Source organism: Equus quagga, chromosome 2 (genome assembly GCF_021613505.1).
Source record: "Equus quagga isolate Etosha38 chromosome 2, UCLA_HA_Equagga_1.0, whole genome shotgun sequence".
Taxonomy (NCBI): domain Eukaryota; kingdom Metazoa; phylum Chordata; class Mammalia; order Perissodactyla; family Equidae; genus Equus; species Equus quagga.
The window spans coordinates 148,784,719-148,807,130 of record NC_060268.1 but is presented as its reverse complement, the minus strand read 5'-3'; the positions used below and the strand labels follow the sequence as shown (position 1 = coordinate 148,807,130).

Here is a 22,412-nt window from a genome sequence, read left to right as displayed (position 1 = left end):
TGGCAAGTTAGTATTATTCTAAGCATAAATTAGCTGTGACAGCTGTGTGGACTGGAGTTGGTGGAGGGCAGGGGTAGAGGCTAGAAAGCTGGGGTAGTGGGTTGAGTGGTGATCCTAAAACAGATATGTCTATATCCTAATCCCAGAAGCCTGTGTTACATTATTTGGAAACATGTCTTTGTAGATATAATTAAGTTAAGGATGAGATGAGATCATCTTGGATTACCTGGTTGTGCCCAAAATCCAATGACAAATGTCATTATAAAAGACAAAAGAAGAAAAGACAAAGGAGAAGGCAATGTGAAGATGGAGGCAGAGACTGGAGTGATATGGCCACAGGCCAAGGAAGCTGGCGTCTAGCAAAAGCTGGAAGAGGCAAAGAACGGATTCTCCCCTAAGATCCTCTATAGGTAGTGCAGCCCTATTAACATCTTGATTTTGGGCTTCTGGCCTCCAGACTACAGGAGAATAAACTTCTGTTGTTTTAAGCCACTAAATTTGTGGTAATTTGTTATGGCAGCCGCAGGAAACTAATACAGGTGGGTTGGGGCTAGAATGTAATATGGCGGAATTTCACTTTACACTGCAGGAGACTCTGGTACCTCAGCTTTCATCCATTCCAGGTTTGCCTTTAGCTGAAACTGCATTGTAAAAAAGATCCCCGGTACCTCCTTGATGAAGGATCCACTTGATTAAGGGATTCTCCTCCTGAATTCCCATTTGAAGCAACAATAGGATTCAGAGCACTGTTTTCGGCTGCACTCTTCAGGCTGCCACATCAGAAACCTAAGAGCACTTAAGCTAGGGAGTCACTATCCCTAACTACACTCTAAGACCCCCAGTAAAATAATGCAAAGTCAGATCCATAACAATGAGGTTGTTCTTGGATGCAAAACACCATAAAGCCATAAATGAAAAAAGTCTTGGCTTACAAATGACTGAAGTACACTGACAATAGTAGTAGTACTACATACATGAGTGGTTTTCTTTCTTTTTTTTTTAAAAAAAATATAGTAGTAGTAGTATAGAGTAGTAGTTGCTACTGTGGATTTGAACGTGCACGGAAGCCTTGTCTCGCTGTGGCCGCCTGTCCCATCTCCACCTTGCTCTTTGAAGGGTTGCTAGCTTCCCCAGGATGGAAACTGCCCCCGCCCCCGAGGCCGGCCTGCCTCTGATGGACCCCAGGCGTCTGATCTCTCCCCCGCCCCCAGCCCCGCGTCCACGTGCCCACCGCGCTCTAGAGGGAGCCCGCGGGCCGCGCGCCCGCCGCAGATCCGCTTACTGTGAGGCAGCCTCGTCTGCAGACCTTGTTTCGACACCTGCATGGCCAGGGTCGACAGCCAATGGGGGCACAAACATGGCCCCTGGTGCCCTCGCAGTATTCGTGAGTCCCCTGCCCGCCACATACACACAAACACACATCGCCGCCCTCACATGTGCGCCCGCTGTGACCCAGCCGGGACCCTCCCCGCCCGGGAAAGCCTGGTTGTTGGGCTCCCGCAGCTCCCCAGCCAGACTCCGTCCCCGCCTTGCTCAGGCCTGGGCCGCCAGCCGTCCCCGCCATATCTGGCTCCTGGCAAAACCCGGAGAGGCGGCCGCTCGGCGGCTCCCGGGAGGCGGCGCGGCGCGGCGGCCTGAGCATGCGCAGTGGGTAGGGCCGGCTCCCGGCGCAAGGAGGAAGCGTTCGCTGTGCTCCCGGCGGCTGCGCTGGGGTATGCGGTACCGGCTAGCGTGGCTGTTGCACCCGGCGCTGCCCCGCACCTTCCGCTCGGTCCTCGGCGCCCGCCTGCCGCCTCCAGAGCGCCTCTCTGGGTAAGTGGGGACGAGCGCCCGGGCCCTCGGGGCCCGCGGGTCACGGTGGTTTGGAGCTCGGGTTGCAAAGTGGTGATTCAGCACTTCGAGCCGCCGCCGCCGCTCCTGGAGCCGCCTGTCCCGCCGGCCTGGGGCCCGGACGGCCGCGCTGAGGCCGCCCCGGGGCCTGGAAGGGCGGCTCGCCCGGGGGGAGCCAGGGGCCTTGCCCGGAGAGGAGGACGTCCCTCGGGCCGGTGAGGGGGACGCAGGCTGTGACCCGGGGTCACGGGGCGTGTGTCACGAGTGCAGGGGGCGCGGGCGCGGACGGTGTCACCGCGGCCAGCTCCGGGCGCCGCGCCGCGCTCGGGGGAGTCTGCCGGTGAGCGGCCGGGAAGCCGAGGCGGAGTGTCCCTTGCCATGGGGCGAAGGAATCCGAGTCCGGGGAGACCGCTTCTCACCTTTCCTCTCCGCTCTGCTCTTTCCGGTGGGGACCCAGTTTCCACTACTATATGGAAATGCTTGCGTTGGGAACTGCAAAAGTTTGCCTGCCTCCGCCTTAGTGAGTAGACGAGTGTTGGGTTTCCTGTCGGGGGGAATTCGGGAGCCGGAAGATACCTTGGAATCCTTCACAGCTGCTCCCCTTGTTTTACACCTGAGACAACCGAGGCCCAGAGAGATCGTGTCATTTCCCCCCAGTTGCAGAGATTGTGGCAAAAAAAGCAGCATCGGGACGCAGGTTTTTTGCCATCCGATGGCGTGCTCTCTCCACTTCCCTGCTCTGTGTATACTGTCAATTTTCAGCCTCGTAGCGAACGCTGAATACCCTTTACTGTGAATAGAAAGGAAGTGGCAAAGATGGGCAGTATTGTCTTGCCCTACTTAGATACGTCATTTGAACCCCTCTCGGGTTTTAAAAATATCTAGGACCTACTGAGTGCAGGGCACTGACCCTCTCTGTAAGGATGTGGTGTGCCTGCCAAGGAACTTTGACTTGGTTCGAGCGGATTGAGATGCCCTGAGAATAGAGCCAGCTGAAAAGGATGTGCTTGCCGAGGGTCAGAAGATAACGCAGTATGGGCAGTGTGTGCTTTAGGAGCACGCTTCGTGGCAGAGACAGAGGAAGGGGGTCTGGGCTGGCCTTTTGAAGGAAAGGCAGAAAGGGTGGAGGGTGGGAGGGAGTGGGTGTAATCCAGTTTAGGTGTGCAGGTTAGTCTCTCTGTCTTGGGGGGAAAGTGAGCAGATTAGTCTAGTTGGAGCTTTAGCGAATTTCCACGGGGGAATTAAGAGGAAACAAGTCCTGTGTTGTAAAAGTGGGATAATGCTAGCCTGGACTTTTTTTCGTTGGTCTTTTTCCAGTGAATAGTACGTAGGGAGCTCTTAAGAGTCTTTAGGCGGGGAGCGATCTAATGAAACTGGTGGTTGAAGAATTGAGTTTGGTGGCTGTGTGCACGATGTAAGGGAGCGTAGGGACTTGAGGCGGAGAAACTGGTTGGGACTTAGTCTTTACTGGCCGAACCAGGATGGTCGTAATGGTGCTAAGAAAACCTACTGCAAATGAAGAATTTGTGGAATTTGTTTACCCTTCTTTATTTCCCACTACAACATGCAAAAAGATCGCTGAGCTTAGAAGTGGTGGTGGTGAGTGTAGGCAGGGTACCTCCCTGGGCCTCCTTCAGGTCAGAACACTTTTCGTTCTTCAGTCTACAGAATTTGTGATTTTAAAGAAAGCATCAGTTTTAAATTCTATACAACTAAAAGGTTTGTCTGTTCTACTTAGGATTCGATTTTCTCTGTGGTTTTCTCTCACGGCTCTCCGCTTTCATTGAGGAAGTCTAGGCGTGGGTTGGACAAGCAGATCTTCAAGATAAGATTGTCCTCAGGGAATTTCAGGAGATTCAAAGCATAATGAATGAGCTCCACCATCTAGAAAGCTCTACACTAGAAATCAGTGGCCAAGGCTACTAAGGAAAATACAGGTCCAATCAGAGGGATCAAGGTGTCATTTTAGGAAGGAAAATACAGTTGGCCGCCTGCCATACCCGCGGGTTCCGCATCTGTGGATCCAATCCGTACTATGTTTACCATCCGCTGTTGCTTGACCCTGCGGATGCAGAAGCGCAGATACAGAGGGCAGCCGAATAAGGGACTTGGGCATCCGCGGATTTTGGTATTCTCGGCGCGGGGCCGGGGGAAGGGTCCTGGAACCAGCCCCCCGCGGACACCGAGGGATGACTGTACTACCATCTGAAGCTACGACATATTCCAATCTTAAAGAAGGTAATCAACCCTACTGCACATAGTAGGAAGAATTTGTTAGAGATGGTCACATAGCTATTTACTGAAGAGCTGGGATCTAACCCCTGTCTGTCTGGCGCCAGAGCCTGAGCTCCTAACTTATGTTATCCTGCCTCTGCCAGTGTTTGGGCATTCATTTCCTGTTCTAACCTCTTGAGAAAGAGGTGGTCTTAAAGCATTTGTATGAGATCAGTTCATTTAAAAAGCAGCCTCATTGTCCTCTCTTCAGCCATATTGGATAATTTGGGGCTGTGTGGAGTAACATGAACTATCCGGAACGTAGAGGTAATAGCCCTGTCCCTGGCGGCCGCTTCAAACACCTGAGCGCCAGTCATCATCCTGTGCAGGCAGCTCTACTTTGCATTTCTCTATTTTACAGACTTGGGAAATAGTGGTATGCCAAGTGAGACTAACCATTAAGATTCAGGCTTTTAAACTGCTTCTAACCAGAAAAATGTCTTTAATAGTCTAAAAGGACACGATGCGCTTGAGTATCTTTAATTAGCATTAGCCCAGTCCACACACAGTACAAAGTGACATTCTGCCTGTCTGCCTTAAAGGTTAGGGTTGGGGATAGTCTCATCAGGGAGTGGTGTGAGGAGCAGAAGTTCAGTGTATGTTTTCACAAGAATTAGTTTCCTTTCTGTTTTTCTGCTGCTATTTTAGATCTCTTAAACAGGTACCCAGAGGACCAGCCTGCCTTTCAGCCAGGGTGACAAAGCTAAGCCACTCTCCTTCCACAGGTATCCTCTTCCTAGATCCTCTAGGTGTGTTGGGTTCTGGAGGCCAGGGCAGGGCATTCCTAATTGGCTTGTCTTCAGTCTGCCCTTCCTCCTTTCTATCCATTCAACCCTTATTTGAGTGTCTGTTCTGTAGTGATGCCTCACTGTGCTCAGCCCTGGGGGATGGGATGCAAAGACAGTCAGTGATGAGTTCAGTCCTCAGGGAGCCTTCAGTCAAAGAGTGAGTAGTCCCACTCCTTTGCCTCTTTTTACTAGTACCTCCTGTTACTAAACATCTCCACTTTTGTGTTCTGTTGCTTCTTTCAATTTATTTTGAAAAGCATCTCAATATTTTTATCACAGTACTTTCTTCATATAAAAGTGTAACTTAGAAAATTCTTACAGAGTTAAAAACTATCAAAATTTTTATTTCTCCCCAAAAACTGAGTAGTTTCTCTTTGCCTATTAAAAGTATGTACTTTTAAGAAAAAAATAAAGTGGGACTCACAAGCTGCTCCCTGAGGGAAAGATATCACACTCTGCGTGACATATTTATCACATGAATGAATGGTCTTCCTTCAAAGTTAGTTTTCTCTGTTGATTTTCCTAGTTTGGCATATGTTGGTGTTATCATTTTCTCAGTTTAGCTTGAAAATTGGAGTAATCTCTGAATCTCTGTCTTTTTCCCTGTCTATTCAGAAACCAAACTCTCTTGCATCTTTCCTCCAAAAGATTCTTGGAGTAAACTTCGTCTTCCATCACCATCCTAGTTCAGGTCATGATCATCTTCCGTGACTTCTCACATCTACAAGTTTTATAACTGAGTTTTCTAGTCTCCTGTCTCCCTATTAGTTGGTCCTCACATTAGATTAATCCGACTAATACTCTGTCACTTTCCCATGCCATTGTCTTTGCTTAGACACCACTAATGGTTCTGCACTATTTCAAGATCAAGTCCTAACTTCTTTACCCAGCATTTAGGCATCTTGTAGGCTGGCTCTAGCCCAGCTTTTCAACCTGACTTTCCTCTTCTGCAGTCAGACTCACGAGTTTACTGTCTCTTGTATATAATCTGTTCATTCTCAATTCTAGAGTATCCTTCCCTCTTTTCTTTATATGACTAAATCCATCCTTCTTTTTAGACATTATACAAGTCGCACAGTTTTCTTTTTCTGAACTTAGTGATTTAAAGACATTTGGAAACATCTCTTTGATATTTAACCATACACTGCCTCATATTGTTTTTTTACTCTTTTAATTATTTAGTATTGTACATGACAGAGTGTGTAGGACAAAGAAGAATAACAAAATGAACACCTGTGTACCCACCATCTGGTTTAGGAAAGAGAACAATTCTGGTAACTTTGAAGCCCTCTGCGCTTACCTTTCCAATTGCAACTTTCTCTTCCTCCACTGGAGAGATATGTTTTCCTATATTTGGATAGTAATTCCCTTGATTTTCTTTATAGCTTCATCAATCTGAATATATTCTTAAACAGTATATTATTTAGTGTTGTATGCTTTTGACCTTTATAGAAAATTTTCTTCTGAGTTATTTTTTTTAATTTAAAATTGTTTTTGAGATTCATTCACATAGATGCATGCATTTCCTGCCGAATGGCGGTCTTACATGAATATGCCTCTAATTATTTTTCTGGTCTGTTGTTGATGGAGATTTGGGTTGTTTCTTTCTTTCTTTTTTTTTTTTTTTCCTATCACAAATAATCCATGTTGTTGACATGCCCCAGTACTAATCTTTGGACATCTTCTCTGCCTACTCTCACTCATTTAGGGTTCTCATCCAGTCACATTGCTTTAAATACTGTCTATATATGCTTTGTCCAATATGTAGCCACAAGCCACATGTGCTTATTTAAATGTAAATTAACTAAAGTTAAGAATTCAGTTCCTCAGTCACCTTAGCCACATTTCAAGTCACATGTGGCTACCATATGGGGCACTGTAGATATAGAACATACCCATCATCAGAGAAGTTTTATGAAACCGGCCTGATCTATGTTCTGACAATTCCCAAATATATATCTCTAGTCAGAACCTCTCCCTTGAATTTCACACTTAGGTAATAAACTTCCTACTCAACATTTTCCTTCAGATGTCTAATATATATCTTAAACTTATCGTGTCCAAAACCCATCTCCAGATCTTCTCCCTAAAACCTGCTCCTCCCACAGTCCTCTCCCTCATCTCAGTTAATGACTTCTCTGTTCTTCGATTTGTTTAGGCTGAAAACTTGGAGTCATCCTTAACTCCTTTCTCGTTCTCATACCCCTCATCCAGAGAGCAAATACATCTAGATTCAGGCCACTTCTCACTTGCAGCCACCCTGGTTCTAATCATACCCTTTACCCAGATTACTATAATAGCTTCTTAACTAGTTTCCTTGCTTCTCCACTTGCCTCTCTACATATAGCATGTTCTTGTCACCACTAGCAGCATGATCTTTTTGAAATCGAAGTCATATGTATTTGCTAGGGAATGCTCAAAACCTTGCAATTGATCCCCATTTTGCTCAGATTTACAGACAAAGTCCTTGGAATGGCCAGGAAGGCTCTCTGGGATCTGGCCTCTCTCCAGCTCTCTGATCTTGTTTCCAAAATAGTCACTCTCTCCCCATTCCAGTCACACTGGTCTCCTTGCTTGACTCGCTCTTGCTCAGATTATTTGCACTGTGTTCCCTCTTCCCAGAATACTATTCTCCCAGTGAGATTAGGGAGAGCTTCACAAAGAATGTAGGATTTGAACAAATGTCTTTGAAGGAAATAGAAAATTTAGATGAAGAGAGAGAATATTTTAGATAGAAGGAATGGTATTGAGAAAGGCTCAGAAGTAGGAAAATTGACAATATAATCAATGGGCAGTGAGATTTTATCCTACAGGAAGTAGAGAGTCTCAGATACATTTGAGCAGTAGAGTGACATATGAAAGCTGTGTTTTTGGATCATTAATCTGGCTGTGTTTTGGAAGCACAGTTGAAATTCGGGCAGAGATTGACAAAGGATAAAGAAGTAGTGCAAATAAGGAAAAGAGTGTTTGCAGAAGCTATGTGTGAAAGAAGATTCAGCAGCTTTGATTGGGTGTGGGGGGAGATGGAGGAGTCAGAGGCCTAAGGTCTTGAGCCTGAGTCACTTTGAGATTGACGGGGGGATAAACCTAAACTAGGAGGGACCAGCAGGGTAGGGAAGGCTCTTGCGGGGAGATTCTGCTGCAGGCGGTGGGAAAAAGTCCAGCCAGCTGAGATGTCGCTCCTGCCTGGTGGGTGCCTGGTATTCTAAAGGCATGCTGAGAGAACAGGTTGGTCAGCTGCACCGGTGGGGCGTGGTGGTACACAGTGGTGCAGTCTTATAGGCACTTCAGAGCTAGCTGTTAACTGTCGGGAAGTTGGATGACTCGGGGCCCCTCAGGGCAGCAGACAAGACTGAGCAGTTCTTAAGTCTCCAGAAAGGGAACCAGAATGATGATCTAGTTTATAGACTGGTAGCTCAGGGAAGAGTTCAGTTAGAAGATCAGGACCAGGTTGGTGAGTCCTGAATGAACTACTACTGGAGTTTCTTTTTTTTTTAGAGCTTTAATGACTTTCTTTTTTTTAAAGATTTTATTTTTTTCCTTTTTCTCCCCAAAGCCCCCCGGGTACATAGTTGTATATTCTTCGTTGTGGGTCCTTCTAGTTGTGGCATGTGGGACGCTGCCTCAGCGTGGTTTAGATGAGCAGTGCCATGTCCGCGCCCAGGATTTAAACCAAAGAAACACTGGGCTGCCTGCAGCGGAGCGCGCGAACTTAACCACTCGGCCACAGGGTCAGCCCCTGGAGTTTCTTAAATTCTCTCTGCTTAAGGACAGGAAATGGGACCAGAGCCTAGAACAAGACTGAGCTGCGGTGGAGGCTAAGTAGACTGAGCTGTGAGGCTCTTGCTGCTGCTGCTAATGTCAACCATAAAAGGTTTAGTAGCTAATAGTTATCAAATGCCTGTTATGCGTTTTGCATTGTATTAGGAGCTTTCCATATGTTGTCTTGTTTAATGGCCACAATAATTCTGTGAGAGTGGTACTGTGGTTATTTTCTTTTCAGTTAAGGAGATTGAGGCTCAAAGAGGTTAACTTGCTCAAGGATACACAGCTAGTAGATGACTTCGCCAAATATGAATTTAGGTGGGCTCACTCAAGAACCTCAGCGTTTGACGGTTATATTATCTACCTCCTTAGAGGTAGCTTGGTATCTTTAGTGAGATGAGAAGTCAGAACAAGGAGATACTTTTGGAAGGGATAAACATGGTAGAAGTTGAGTTGGTGAAGCGGTTGCTGGATAGGCAAGGGGAGATTTGCAGGAGCCATTTGAAATATGGCTGGAACTTGATAAGAAGGTCTGAGCTGATTTCCTGCATGTGAGAGTTGAGTGTAGAGATGATGGCCAAAGACATTGGAGTGGATGGCTATATGGGAAGTATCTGCGTGGAGATTCAGAAGGCCCAAGTTAAACCCTGAGGGATGCTGGTATTTAGGGATAAGGAAGAAACTGAGTTGGAAAGGTTGGGGATTAAAGAGACTTAAGATGATATCAGAAGCAGAATGGTCAGAAGTGTCCAGCCAAGGAGGTTTTGAGGAGAGTGGGATCTTGGGAAAAGACCAAAGACCATTTCATTGGTAACTTGCAAATAGAGGGGAAAGGACAGAAGCCAAATTTCATGGGGCTCTACAGAGTGATTTTGAACAAATGAAGTATTGAATTTGGAGAAATTAGATAGCTGGGGAAGAGCAGGCTTGAGCAAAAGCGCTATAGGGAAATAGGAAGCTGGTACTGGTGGCTGAAAGGAAGAAGCTGGTGGAGGAAAACCATGCCTAAAGTGGATGCCTGGAGAAAGTGGATCTGAAGGTACAGGTGAAGAGGGTAGCTTTGGAAAAATAAAAATTTGTTCAAGATAGGTCTTCATTACAAGGGCAGTTACAAAGAATTAAAGTAAGTGAACTTTACTCTGGGCCTCAGTTTCCTCGTTTGAAGAAAAGATATTCTGGTTCTAAGTTTTGCCATTTTTATCCATGCTGTTAACACTAGCAGCTAAAAAAAAAGTCTAGATTTTTAGGAATGCTCCCAGGGTCCAGTAGAAAGTATGGGTTCCAGTTCAGTTAATATGGTGATCCTTGGCCCAACTTTACAGGCTACTTTATTTTAGGACATGAGAATTATATTTGGGGCCAGGAGCTCTGAAGGAGCAAGGGTACCCTGTAGTGGTGTCCATGGCGCCTAGCACAGTGTTGGTACCATAGTGGGAGTTCAGTATTTGTTAGATGAATTTTTCCAGGGACGTGGGCTCCTGGAAGTAGGGAGCCCTAGTCATAAACAATTCAATTTTTGCTCACAATTTGCCGTTTCCATACTCTAAATGTCAGTGTAGCCAGTAGCTAGTATTTGTGTGTGTTTCCTATTATAAAGAAATTAGAAGTTGGAGTATAATTCCAAGATTTCTTGCAGTTCTGAGATATTCATAGGCACTAGGTTGGTTTGAAAAGAGATAGGACATGAGGGATAGGGCACTGCTGGAAAAGAGCTCTACATACAAAAGCTCAATTCAACTGGATTCTAGTCTTGATTTTGCCATTGGCTTGGCTGTGTGGTTGTGGGTGCTGGGCCAGATCATCTTTAAAGTTCCTACTACCTCCATGAATCTGAGACCTTATGTTTTTGTGTGTGTATGTGTGTGAGGAAGATTGGCCCAAGGCTAACATCTGTTGCCAATCTTCCTCTTTTTGTTTGAAGAAGATTGTCGCTGAGCTAACATCTATGCCAATCTTCCTCTATTTTATGTGGGATGCTTCCAAAGCGTGGCTTGACGAGTGGTGCTAGATCCACTTCCGGATCCCAACCTACGAACCCTGAGCCGTATTAGCGGAGCGTGCGAACTTAACCACTACGCCAGCAGACTGCCCTGAGACCTTATGTTTTTAAAAACTCTACTCTCTGTTGGAACCTCAAAAGGAATTTTGCCTTGCTCTCTAGCTGTACTATGGCTCTGAGGATAGGCAGTTTCTTGTAATCAGTCATGAAGTTAGTATAATTGAGTTTCTGGCAGTAGAGATTATATAATTGTTTTGTGAAGTGATATATAATAAAGAATATTCCTTTGACAGCTCACCTGATGCATATCAATACTTAGAATCAGTTGGTGCTCTTACTAGTTTTTATTTTTTAAATAGCTCTAGTTTCCTTTGTGGTACATCAACAAAATCTCAGTCCAGATCAGTTTATGAGGAAGATAATACTGCTTATCATGGAACTTTTTGTCACAGAGAACCCAAGTTCTCTTGCAATAATAACTGGATAAAAAATAGCCAACAATTCAGTGACTGGCATAATGGGCCCTGCAATTCCTCATTTGTTTATTTTTCTCTCCACAAAAGAAAATGGCTTGTGGGGCAAACCTAATGCATATTTGACTTTCTTAATAAATGAGATTCTGAATTCAGTACTTGCACTGGTGATTGTTTTTTGAGAACACGTGAAATACCATATATACACTACAAATCAAACATCCTGTCCTTTAAGGAAAAACTTAAATACATCTATTTAATATATGGCTGATTTTTAAAATTAATTTTTGATGTTTATCAAAGTAGTACAGGCAGAGTTTTAAGAGTCAAATAACACTAAAAGATTTACAGCAAAAAACAGCAGTTCCCTGATCTTACCCCATCTCTCAGTTTCTGCTCCCCAGAGGCAACCACATTCAATTCTCTAAACTAGTATTTTATTTTGAAATTTATTTTAATATTTTCAAATAATAGGCTATACTGTTAATTCCTAAAATTAAGAAATCAAGAAATATCTGTTGATTTGTTTTTATGGTGGGTAAGGGTTTAACTCTCTTTCCTTATCCTTCCTTTTTGCCCCATTTTACCAAAATAGTTATATCATAGATTTTGGATACAGTAGTATTCAGTGTTTACATTATTATGACTTTATAAATATTGTTCACTGCCAGGCCGAATCGTGCAACCTCATTACATTCTTTTCTTTGTTTGTCTTTTTGTTTTTATCTTATTTTGTCGTTTTCTTAATTTTCTGTTCACTTATTTCTGGTTCTTCCCACTTGTTTCCACAGTCATTTAATACAATTTCCCACATGATCAAACCTGTTAAATACTCTATTGAGTCCCTATTTTTTCCTTAGAGACTTTCCTTCTGGACACTTTTCCCCCCAGCTGCAGTCTGGAGTAGTTTTCCTCCGGGCCTGCTGCAGAGTGGTTGCCCAGAATTTCCCTTCACTTCTCTCCTATAATGCATCCATTGCCTGGATCTCATCTTTTGGTCTATCTTGGTTTGCTCCTTCATTCAAGAGATACATGGTTTATTTGGAACATGTCTTCCAGTAGCTTCTTGAGAAAGAGCATGTGGGAGAGAACTTTTTAAAAGATCTTCTAGTGATTTCCTAAACACAGAAGTGTAGATCTAAGTTTTAGTGTGAATCAGCACATTTGTAGAATAAGTCTACAAAATTGGGAAGAGATGACCTGAATGGCTTCCACTCCTCTATCCTGCACTACAATTCTGGGATTCTAAATACTTGACAATTAAATGATTTTACAGATTATCTAGCAAATGGTTAAAGCAACAAACTTTCAAGGAGACCCTTTGGAGGACTTTGACAAAAAGAGAAAAGCAAAAGACTTGTCTTTTTTTCTTCTTTCCTTTTTTTTTTTTAAAACTGGGGAAGATTGGCCTTGAGCCAACACCTGTTGCCAATCTTCCTCTTTTTGCTTGAGGAAGATGGTCCCTGAGCCGACATCCATGCCGGTTTTCCTCTACTCTGAATATGGGATGCCGCCACAACATGGCTTGACGAGCAGTGTGTAGGTCTGCGCCTGGGATCCAAACCTGTGAACCCCGGGCCACTGAAGTGGAGTGTGCAAACCCGACCACTACACCACCAGGCCAGCCACCTCCTTTATTTTTAATTGAACTTAAAGGTTTGCTCTTATGGAGCAGGTACATTTGAAATTTTGCTTTTCAAAGAAGAAAAAATGAAAACGAGTATTAGCTCTGTTTTTTCCTTTCTTTGGTTGGTGAAAGCTCCCACCTTCCCTTGGGCTACTCTGTGGTTTTTGTGTGCTCTGTTGATGGCCCGTACAAGTCACTGTGTACTAATCATTGGCCACCACTTGAAGAGGCGGGAGTATTGGGTACCATTTATTCTAGGGTAAAGTATCTCGAGCTCAGAGTCTGTTCTAGAAAGATATGAGTGAGCTTGACTCCTAGTTCTGAGTTTGTGCTGCAGACTGCCATCCAGTGACAAAATGTCTTATTCTTTCTATAATTCTGTTCCCTTGGGAGCCAGGATGGCGTAGTGGAAAAGTCACTTTGTCTGGTAGCCAGAAGACCTGAGTTAAAGCCCTTTTTGGCTCGGGTTTTGTTGTCTTGAACCAGTTACTTTGTGTCAGCCTCTTTTTACTAAGCCTCAGACTAAGTAGCTTCAAAATCCCTATTAGTCCTCATAAGTTTTGATTTCTGAACAACGTTGACGTCTACTGGTGTACAGTTCCTTTTCTTACTTTGTGCCAAAATGTTGCTACCCCCTCACCTTGTGTCGTTTTTGTTTCGGAGAGTTAGTCTGGCCAGCTATAAAGTAGGTGGCTGTGGACCGGTAGGCTGAGATGTGCCATGCAGATATGTTTTGCATTTTTAAAATGTGTATCAATACTTAAAAATCCTGAGAGTTCAATCTCTTTTGGGAAAATGGGGAGATCTGGTGACACTGGGCCCGCATTCCTACCTGGCAATTGGCCTGAGCTAAGTTTTACTTCCCTTTCGGATGGGTCATGCGTTCCTTCTCGATGCAGTTCCACCTCAGTCTGCATTGCTCATTTCCATTACCTTTTGGGCCTTGTAGGCATTTAAATTTGTGATCCTTGCTATAAAGTGATTGGAGCAAATCAGTCTTACTAGTTTTTAGTCATACTGGAGGTTTGGGTAATAGTAAAAATGAAACAAAATACACCTAAATTGCTCTGAGACTAAAGAAATGATTGTGTAGTCGGGACTACCCCCTGCCTTGTTTATGGTAACAAAGAATTGTCACATCATCTCATTTGATCCTTATGGCAACACTGTGTGGTTGATAGAGAAATATAAAGACCCACACTTCTTAAGAAGTTTAATTCAGACAGCTCCACTGCCTCCGAATTCACCTTTTTGTGTAGAACCTGGATGAGGATGAAGGAGTGAAAGGGTGGGTGTAGAAGAGCATGTTAAGTTTGCTTCTAGTAAAGTAGGTAGAGCCGTCAGCCGGGCTGGGTGGGCATTCAGGAAAGGAGTAGCAAGTCACTTCTCCCAGTCTTTGAGGCATCTCTTGAGATGCCCATGAAGAAGAGAGCAGGAAAGGAGAACAAATTAGTGTACAGTATGTCAAGAAGATGTTGAGTATAAGGTAACAGGGTAGGGAAGACCACTAGAAGCAAGATGGCTACATTAGGGTCAGGTCACATAAATAAGGCAGATGAGAACACTGACGCTGAGAAGCTGAGTAGACAAGACTGTCTGGCCAGTTAGATACATGGTTAGAACAGTAAACCTTTTTTTTAAGGTAAAAATGGATGTTTATTTGTACTTAAACTTGTAAATCAACCAGCCAAACTAGTGCTAATATTATCATGACTCAGCAAAATACAGAACATTTTCCTACAAATATTAGAGTAATGAACGAATTAGTGATTGCAGTAATGTATATATCATGAATGTTATATGTAAATATGTATATTTTTGTAGCAGCTTTATTGATACCGTACAATTCACCAATTTTAAAGTACACCATTCAGTGGTTTTTGGTGTATTCACAGAGTTGTTCAGCCATCACCACAATCCATGTTAAACATTTTTCTTCACCTCAGAAACAAACCCCCATCCTTTAACGGTGACTCCCTGTTCCCCTCTTCCTCCAGCCCCTGGCAAACATTAATCTACGTTCTGTCTCCATGGATTTGCCTATTCTGGATATTTCACATAAATGGAATGATACAATATGTGGTCTTTTGTGTCTGGCTTCTTTCACTTAGAAAAATGTTTTCAAAGTTTACCCATGTTGTAACATGTGTCAGTGCTTCATTCCTTTTTGTTGCTGACTAGTATTCTATTATATGGATATACCGTATTTTATTTATCCATCAGTTGATGGACATTTGGGTTGTTTCTATTCTTGGAATATTATGAATAATACTGCAATGAACATTCACGTGCAAGTTTTATGTGGAGATATGTTCTCATTTTTCTTGGGTGTATGTCAAGGAGTGGAATTGCTGGGTCACATAACTGTGTGTTTAACCTTTTGAGGAACTGCCAGACTGTTTTCCAAAGCAGCTGCACCATTTTACATTCCCACCAGCAGTGTGTGAGAGTTCCATTTTCTTCATATCTTTGCCAACACTTGTTATTATATCTGTTTTGTGTTATAACCATCCTGTCATGTGTGAGGTGGTATGTCCTTGCAGTTTTGATTTGCATTTCTCTGATGGCTAATATATTGAGTATCTTTTCTTGTGCTTATTGGCCGTTTGTATATCTTCTTTGGAGAAATGTCTGCTCAGATCCTGTGCCTATTTTTAAACTGGGGTTGTGTTTTTATTGAGCTGTAATAGTTCTTTATATATTCTAGATAGAAGTCCATTGTCAAATACATGATTTGCAAGTATTTTCTCCCATTCTGTAGGTTGTCTTTTTACTTTCTTGATGGTGTTCATGGAAGCACAAAGTTTTACATTCTGATCAAGTTTAATTTATCTTTTTTAAAATTGGTTGTGCTTTTGGTCTCATACCTGAGAAACCACTGCATAATTCAAGGTTGTAAAGATTTACCTTTATGTTTTCTTCTAAGAGTTTTCCTGTTTTAGCTCTTACATTTAGGTCTTTTATCTGTTTCAAGTTAATTTTTGTGTATGGTGTGAGGTAGGAGTCCAGCTTCGCCTTTTTGCATGTGGATATCTAGTTGTCCCAGCATCATTTGTTGAAAAGACAATTCTTTCCCCATTGAATTGTTTTGATATCCTTGTGGAAAATCAGTTGATCATAAAGGTGAGGGTTTACTCTGAACTTTCAATTCTGTTCCATTAATTTGTATGTCTATCCTTATCCTGTATCACACTATTTTGACTACTATAGCTTTATAGTAAGTTTTAAAAATCAGAAAGTGTGAGTCCTCCAACTTTGTTCTTTTTAAGATTGTTTTGACTATTCTGGGTCCCTTGAATTTCCATACAAAATTTGTGATAAGCTTGTCAGTTTCTACAAAGAAGCAGCCAGATGGGATTTTGATCTCTTTGGGGAATATTGCTATCTTAAAAATATTAAAGCTTCTTTTTTAAAAAAAGATTTTACTTTTCCTTTTTATTCCCAAAGCCCCCCAGTACGTAGTGGTATGTATATTTTAATTGTGGGTCCTTCAGGTTGTGGTACGTGGGACGCCGCCTCAGCGTGGCCTGATGAGCGATGCCATGTCCGCGCCCAGGATTCAAACCGGCGAAACCCTGGACCAGTGAAGTGGAGCGTGCAAATTTAACCACTTGGCCACAGGACTGGCCCCTAATCCATGAATATGGCACTCTTTCCATCTATTAGATCTTTGATTTCTTACAACAACATATTGCAGGTTTCAGAGTGTAAGTTTTATACTTCTTTTGTTAAGTTTATTCCTAAGTATTTTATTTTTTGATGCTATTGTAAATGGAATTGTTTTCTTATTTACACTTTCAGTTTGTTCATTGCTACTGTGGAGAAATACAATTGATTTTTGTTTTTTATGTGCAAGAGTGTATGTTCTGTGAATAGAGGTAATTTTATTTGTTCCTTTCAAATTTGGGTGCCTCTATTTCATTTTCTTGCCTATTTGCCCTGGCTAGAACCCTTAGTACAGTGTTGAATAGAAGTGGCAAGATTGGACATCCTTGTCTTGTTCTTCATCTTAGGATGAAAACATTCAGTCTTTTACCATTAATTATAATGCAAGCTATGGTTTTTTTCATAGATGCCCTTTATCAGACATCAGATTGAGGAAATTCCCTTCTAGTATGTTGAGTGTTTTTATCACGAATGGGTGTGGAGAGATGTATTTTTGAAATGGTCTCATACTGAAAAATTGCAAGTATAGTACAAAGAATTTTTTCCTGAACCATTTGACAGTAAGCTGCCCATTTCATGCCCTGTAAACCCCTAATTCTTTAGTGTGATTTCCTATAAACAAGGGCATTCTCCTATATAACCATAATACAACCTTCAAAATCAGAGAATTAACGTGGATACATTACACCATTTAAACCTCAGATCTCGTTCAGATTTCACCAGTTGTTCAGTTATAGTCTTTACTGAGGATATCTTAATGAAAGGATTCAGTTCAGAATTAGTGTTGTCTTTAGTTGCGTCTTTTCAGTCTTCTCAGACTGGAACAGTTCCACAGTCAAAGCCTTTCCTGACCTTGACTCTTGAAATTTGCAGACCGGTTACTTTGTAGAATGTCCCTAATTTGGATTTTTCTGATCATTCCTCATGATTAAATCAGGGTACCCAGCTTTGGCAGGAATATCACAGAAGTGATGCAATCTACTTTTTCGTTGCATCCTATCAGCTGACACTCAATTTCCATTTGTCCCTGATTGATTATATTTACTTTGATCACTTTAAGATAATTCCTGCCAATCTTCTCCACTGTAAACTTACCCTTTTACCTTTGTTATAGGTATCTTCAGGCGAGATACTTTAAGGCTATGTAAATATATTGTTCCTCATCAGACTTGCAACTTATTCATTTTTTTAATATTGGTTTGCGTTTATGATGTCCTATTTTATTTAAAGGGTTTTGATCCATTACCATCATTATTTGATCTCATGCTCAAATTGTCCCGGGTATGGGCAGTGAAGGCCCTTTCAAGCTGCCTCCTGTATCCATTTAACATCCATCATTCTTTTATTGCTTTCTTATTTTTTTGGCACAAGATGTTCCAGGCTCATCTTGTACTTTCCTTGCCCCTGTCCTGGAATCAACTATTTCTCCAAGGAGCCCTGGTTCCTTTTAGTAGAGAATGAAATTTAGAAACGAAGTTCTAGGTGCTGGATGTACTCATTGCTGTTTGGGAGGAGGAGGAGAATCGCTGCACCCAGGCCCTCTTAGTAGACTTATATATAAAAAAGGTATTTTGTATATATGTATATGAATATTCTGTACAAACGCAGACACATTTACGTCTATATTTATTTCTTTTTTTCTTAAAGACTTTTTTTTTTCCTGCTTTTTTCTCCCCAAGTGCCCCCGAGTACATAGTTGTATATTCTTTGTTGTGGGTCCTTCTAGTTGTGGCATGTGGGACGCTGCCTCAGCATGGCCTGATGAGCAGTGCCATGTCCGCTCCCAGGATCCGAACCGTCGAAACCCTGGGCCGCCAAAGCGGAGTGCATGAACTTAACCAGTCGGCGTGGGGCCAGCCCCTATATTTATTCTTATCTGCCTATATATTATTGAAAACCATGAGTCAAACAGATAACCTCCAATTACAATTCGAAACTACAAGGTTCATTTTAGCTTTTTTCCTTTCCATATTTGTAATTCGTTGCCCTAATAGTGAGGATCTTGGTTCTCATTCTCCTTAGTCAATATACTTATTTAATCCATCCCCTTAAATGTAACCAATATCTTATCACTGCTGCCACTCCCTTCCTTTTGAGGTGCTTTTTGGGCACTGTCACCTCATGTTGGACTGCCCCCGAGTGGTTGCCCTTTTTATTCTGTTTGATCTGTGACACCCCACTCGGGGCTTTTCCCTCAAAAATATGCCTCCTTGCCCTGCTCAGTCTTCAACTGCCGTGCTGGCCATCAAGGGGCAAGACCACTCTCCTCACCCCATTCAGGAATGGGGATATTTTTAAACTTCCATTAGCCTTTATTTTAAATACCCTAAAGTTTGTAAATAGAGGCAAGTACAAGGCCTAACTTTGTATGTTGTCTACAAAATCCAGGGAACAGAAAGTGATGGAAAAGGGAATGGGTCACCGTGTACTCAAAAATGCTATCTTGCCTTTTTCCACAAGGTTTTCTGATTGGTGACTGTAAAACAGATGCTGTGTTGAATAAAAAATCTTAAGTACAGAATGGGTTGTTGGACTTAAATTTGCAACCATTTATATGGTAAAAATATATAAGTACATATTCTAGAGGGAGATACATTAAGAATGTGTTTATCTTTACATGGTGGAATCTAGCTAATTTGTATTTCCTTACACTTAAAAAAAAAAAAAGCATAGATAACTTTGTTTCATTATTAAATGAGTAATTATAAAATAAAATAAAATAAGTGCTTTAAATACCCGGGACTGAGAACTTTTGCTTGATGGTCCTGCGATAAGAGAAGAAGAAAAACTGAAAAAGCATATGCTCATATTCTTAGGAAAGCCTTTGATAACCATTTAGTCTTTTTCTCCCTTCAGACTTCTAGTAGCATAGAATCCTGGCTCTAACATCTCTAACGTAGCGTAGACATCCCTCTGCGTTAACTTTTTTTTCGGTGGGGACAGAGGTCTGGATGCAGATGTATTTTTAATTTTTTAAAAAACTCTTTATTCTGAACTAATTTTAGACTTACAGAAAAGTTAGAAAATAATACACTTCCTCTATACATAATCATAGTATAATTATCAAGAACAACAAAATTAATATCTTTAGCTTTGTAGCTGATAAATGTCTTGGGGGAGATACTTTGGAAACATGCCAATCCTTATTTCCATCTTTCCTTCTGTATTGATTGAAATTCTGTGAAGTAGAACTGTTTTTCTCCCTCATTTATTTACTTATTTATATCAGTATGGACTCACAGATAGTTATTTTCTTCTGTGAGTTAAAATTCAATGCTGTCATTATTTTGTTGCTCACATTATTCCAGCTTTGGCCATTTGGAGCCGTTTTGGGTTGGCTCCTGTGTACTTTTAATACACCCCTGTCTTTTTTAGAGAATTTCTTTACTTCTGGCACTATAAGATGTTTAAGGCTCTTTGTGTATTTTCTTTGCCCTAGCCCTGGAATCAATCGTTTGATTCTTTTTATTGGTTTAGGGACCAAGGTCTGGGCGCTAGTTGTACTCATTGTTACTGAGGTGTCATTGATTTTAGTGTACGGTCTAGCTACTCCCACACATACACATAGTTATATATCTATATCTGTGTGTATATATATATGCAAAGTCTTGAGTTTGTATTGATACTTCTGATTCCAATTTAGTATGTCTTTGCTCTTTCCTTATTTGTAGCTTCTTTCTGTAACAGTGAGTACACTGGCTTTCATTATCTACAATTTATTTATTTATTTGATCAATTCTGGTGTACATGTAAAATAGTTAGGTTCATTTGTTAGTATTTTTATTCTGTTTTGCACAGCCTGCATCCTGATTGATTTTGTTTATTTTTATTGTGGTGAAATATACATAATATAAAATTTACCGTTTTTACCATTTTAAAGTATATAATTCAGTGGCACTAAGTACATCACATTGTTGTGCAACCATAACCACCATCCATCTCCAGAACTTTTTTCGTTTTCCCAAACTAAAGCTTTGTACTTGGCAAAATAACTCCCCATTCCCGCTTCCCCTCTGCCCCTGGCAACTACCGTTGCACTGTTGCTGCATTTGACTGCTCTGTATACCACATATAAGTGGAGTTGTACAGTCTTTTCCTTTTGTGACTGGCTTATTTCACTTATCATAGTGTCTTCAAAGTTCATCCATGTTGTAGCATACGTCAGAATTTCTTTCCTTTCTAAGGCTAAATATTATTCTATTGTGTGTGTACCACAGTTTGTTTATCCATTCATCCATCAAGGGACACTTAGGTTGTTTCCACCTTTTGGCTATTGTGAAGAATGCTCATATGACCATGGGTGTACAAGTATCTGTTCTAGTTCTTTCTTTCATTGCTTTTCATTTCCTTTCATTTCATTTTCATTTGATTCACTGTTTTACATTCTCACCAGCAGTGCACAAAGTTTCCAATTTTTCGACCTCCTGGCCAGCACTTGTTGTTTTCTGGTTTTCATTTTGTTTTAGATAATAGTCGTCCTGTGGTATCTCATTGTGGTTTTGATTTGTGTTTCTCTGAAGATGAGTGATCAATATCTGTATATCTTCTTTGGAGAAATGTCTGTTCAACTCCTTTGCCCATTTTAGAAGCAGGTTGTTTGGGTTTTTTGTTGTTGCATTTCAGGAGTTCTTTATTCTGGATATTAACCCTTATCAGCAATATGACTTGCAAATATTTTCTCCCATTCCACAGGTTGCGTTTTCACTCTGTTGATTGTCCTTTGATGCACAAAAATTTTTTCTTTTGATATAGTCCAATTAATTTTTTCTTTTGTTGCCTGTATGTTTGATGTCATATCCAAAAATAATTGCCAGATCTGAGGTCTTGAAGCTTTTGCTCTATGTTATCTTCTAAGAGTTTTATAATTTTAGCTCTTAGATTTTTAAATCTTTAATCCCTACCCCTGGCTTTTTTGAGTCAAAGTTAGAAAGCCTTTCCCTGTACCAAGGTTAAAGAGGAATTCCACCATCTTTTCTCCCAACACTTATGTAGTTTCATTTTTTACGTTTAGCTCCCTGATCCATTGGGAGTTTAATTTTGTGAATGGTGTTAGATATAGATCTCTTTTATCTTTTTCCCAAAGCCACTTAGTTGTCCAAACACCGTTTATTGAAAGGTCCATCTTTTACCCAGTGAGTTGAAATGCCACTTTTGTCAAATACTAAGTTTCTGTATGTGGAATTCTATTTCTGTTCTTTCTAGTCTTTTCTACTGATCTTTTTTTCTTTTGATGTGCCAGTACCACACTGTTTTCGTTTACAGAGACGTTATAGTATGTTTTGATGTCTGGTAAGGCTAGTCCTCCACTTAAAGTTTTTCTTTTTCATTGTTTTCCTAGCTATTCTTAGGTGTTTGTTTTTCCATATAAACTGTAATATCAGTTTGTCTAACTCCATAATACAGCGTTTAGGAATTTTTATTGGGATTCTGTATTAATTTTTAAACTGTACTTGTCAGAGCCTTGGGAATTCTTGACAGTATCACTGCCAGTGAGGGGCTCAGGATGGTGGGGTGGGTCTCTGCTCCTCTTGTACTGGAGTAGGTTCGTATTATGAATTATACTTCTATAAGATGTCAGTAGAACAAAGCATATTTCCTTTTTTAAAAGTACTTTGAAAACCCCATCATGAATAGTATTCCAGCCTTTACTTGAATACTTGGTGGTGTGTGCTTCTGACACGACCTAGTCTATGAAGACTATTCTGACTGTTCATTGGGTACGTAAGCATCACTTGCTCTCCTTACACCTCCCACCATTAAACCTAGTCTTTGCCTGAGGAGGCAACACAAAGTGGGCTCACTCTTTTACCTAACAGTCTTGAATATGTGAACATTGCTTTTATGGATTGGTGGCAGTCCTGTGGAAGAGTCCCTTCTGATACAGATCCTTTGCGGGCTGCTTAAGAATCTCGATAATTATTCTTTGGCTTGCATTGCCCTTGGGATCCGGAGCCACAGTGCCTGGACTCTGCCACTTACCTCTGTATGAC

At 41.6% G+C, this 22,412-nt stretch overlaps 1 protein-coding gene across 3 annotated transcripts in view; it reads left to right on the top strand.

Annotated features, from left to right (window-relative positions):
• The first annotated feature begins 1,662 nt into the window (after positions 1 to 1,662).
• Positions 1,663 to 22,412, top strand: part of IDE (insulin degrading enzyme) — a 101,653-nt gene continuing 80,903 nt past the window's right edge. For 2 of the 3 annotated variants that reach the window (XM_046652381.1, XM_046652380.1), the window contains exon 1: positions 1,663 to 1,812. In XM_046652381.1, coding sequence (XP_046508337.1) covers positions 1,715 to 1,812 — 98 coding nt within the window. In that variant the 5' untranslated portion in view covers positions 1,663 to 1,714. Of the gene's footprint in view, positions 1,813 to 2,257; positions 2,351 to 22,412 lie in introns of those variants that run through there. The other variant, XM_046652383.1, reaches the window with a different exon arrangement.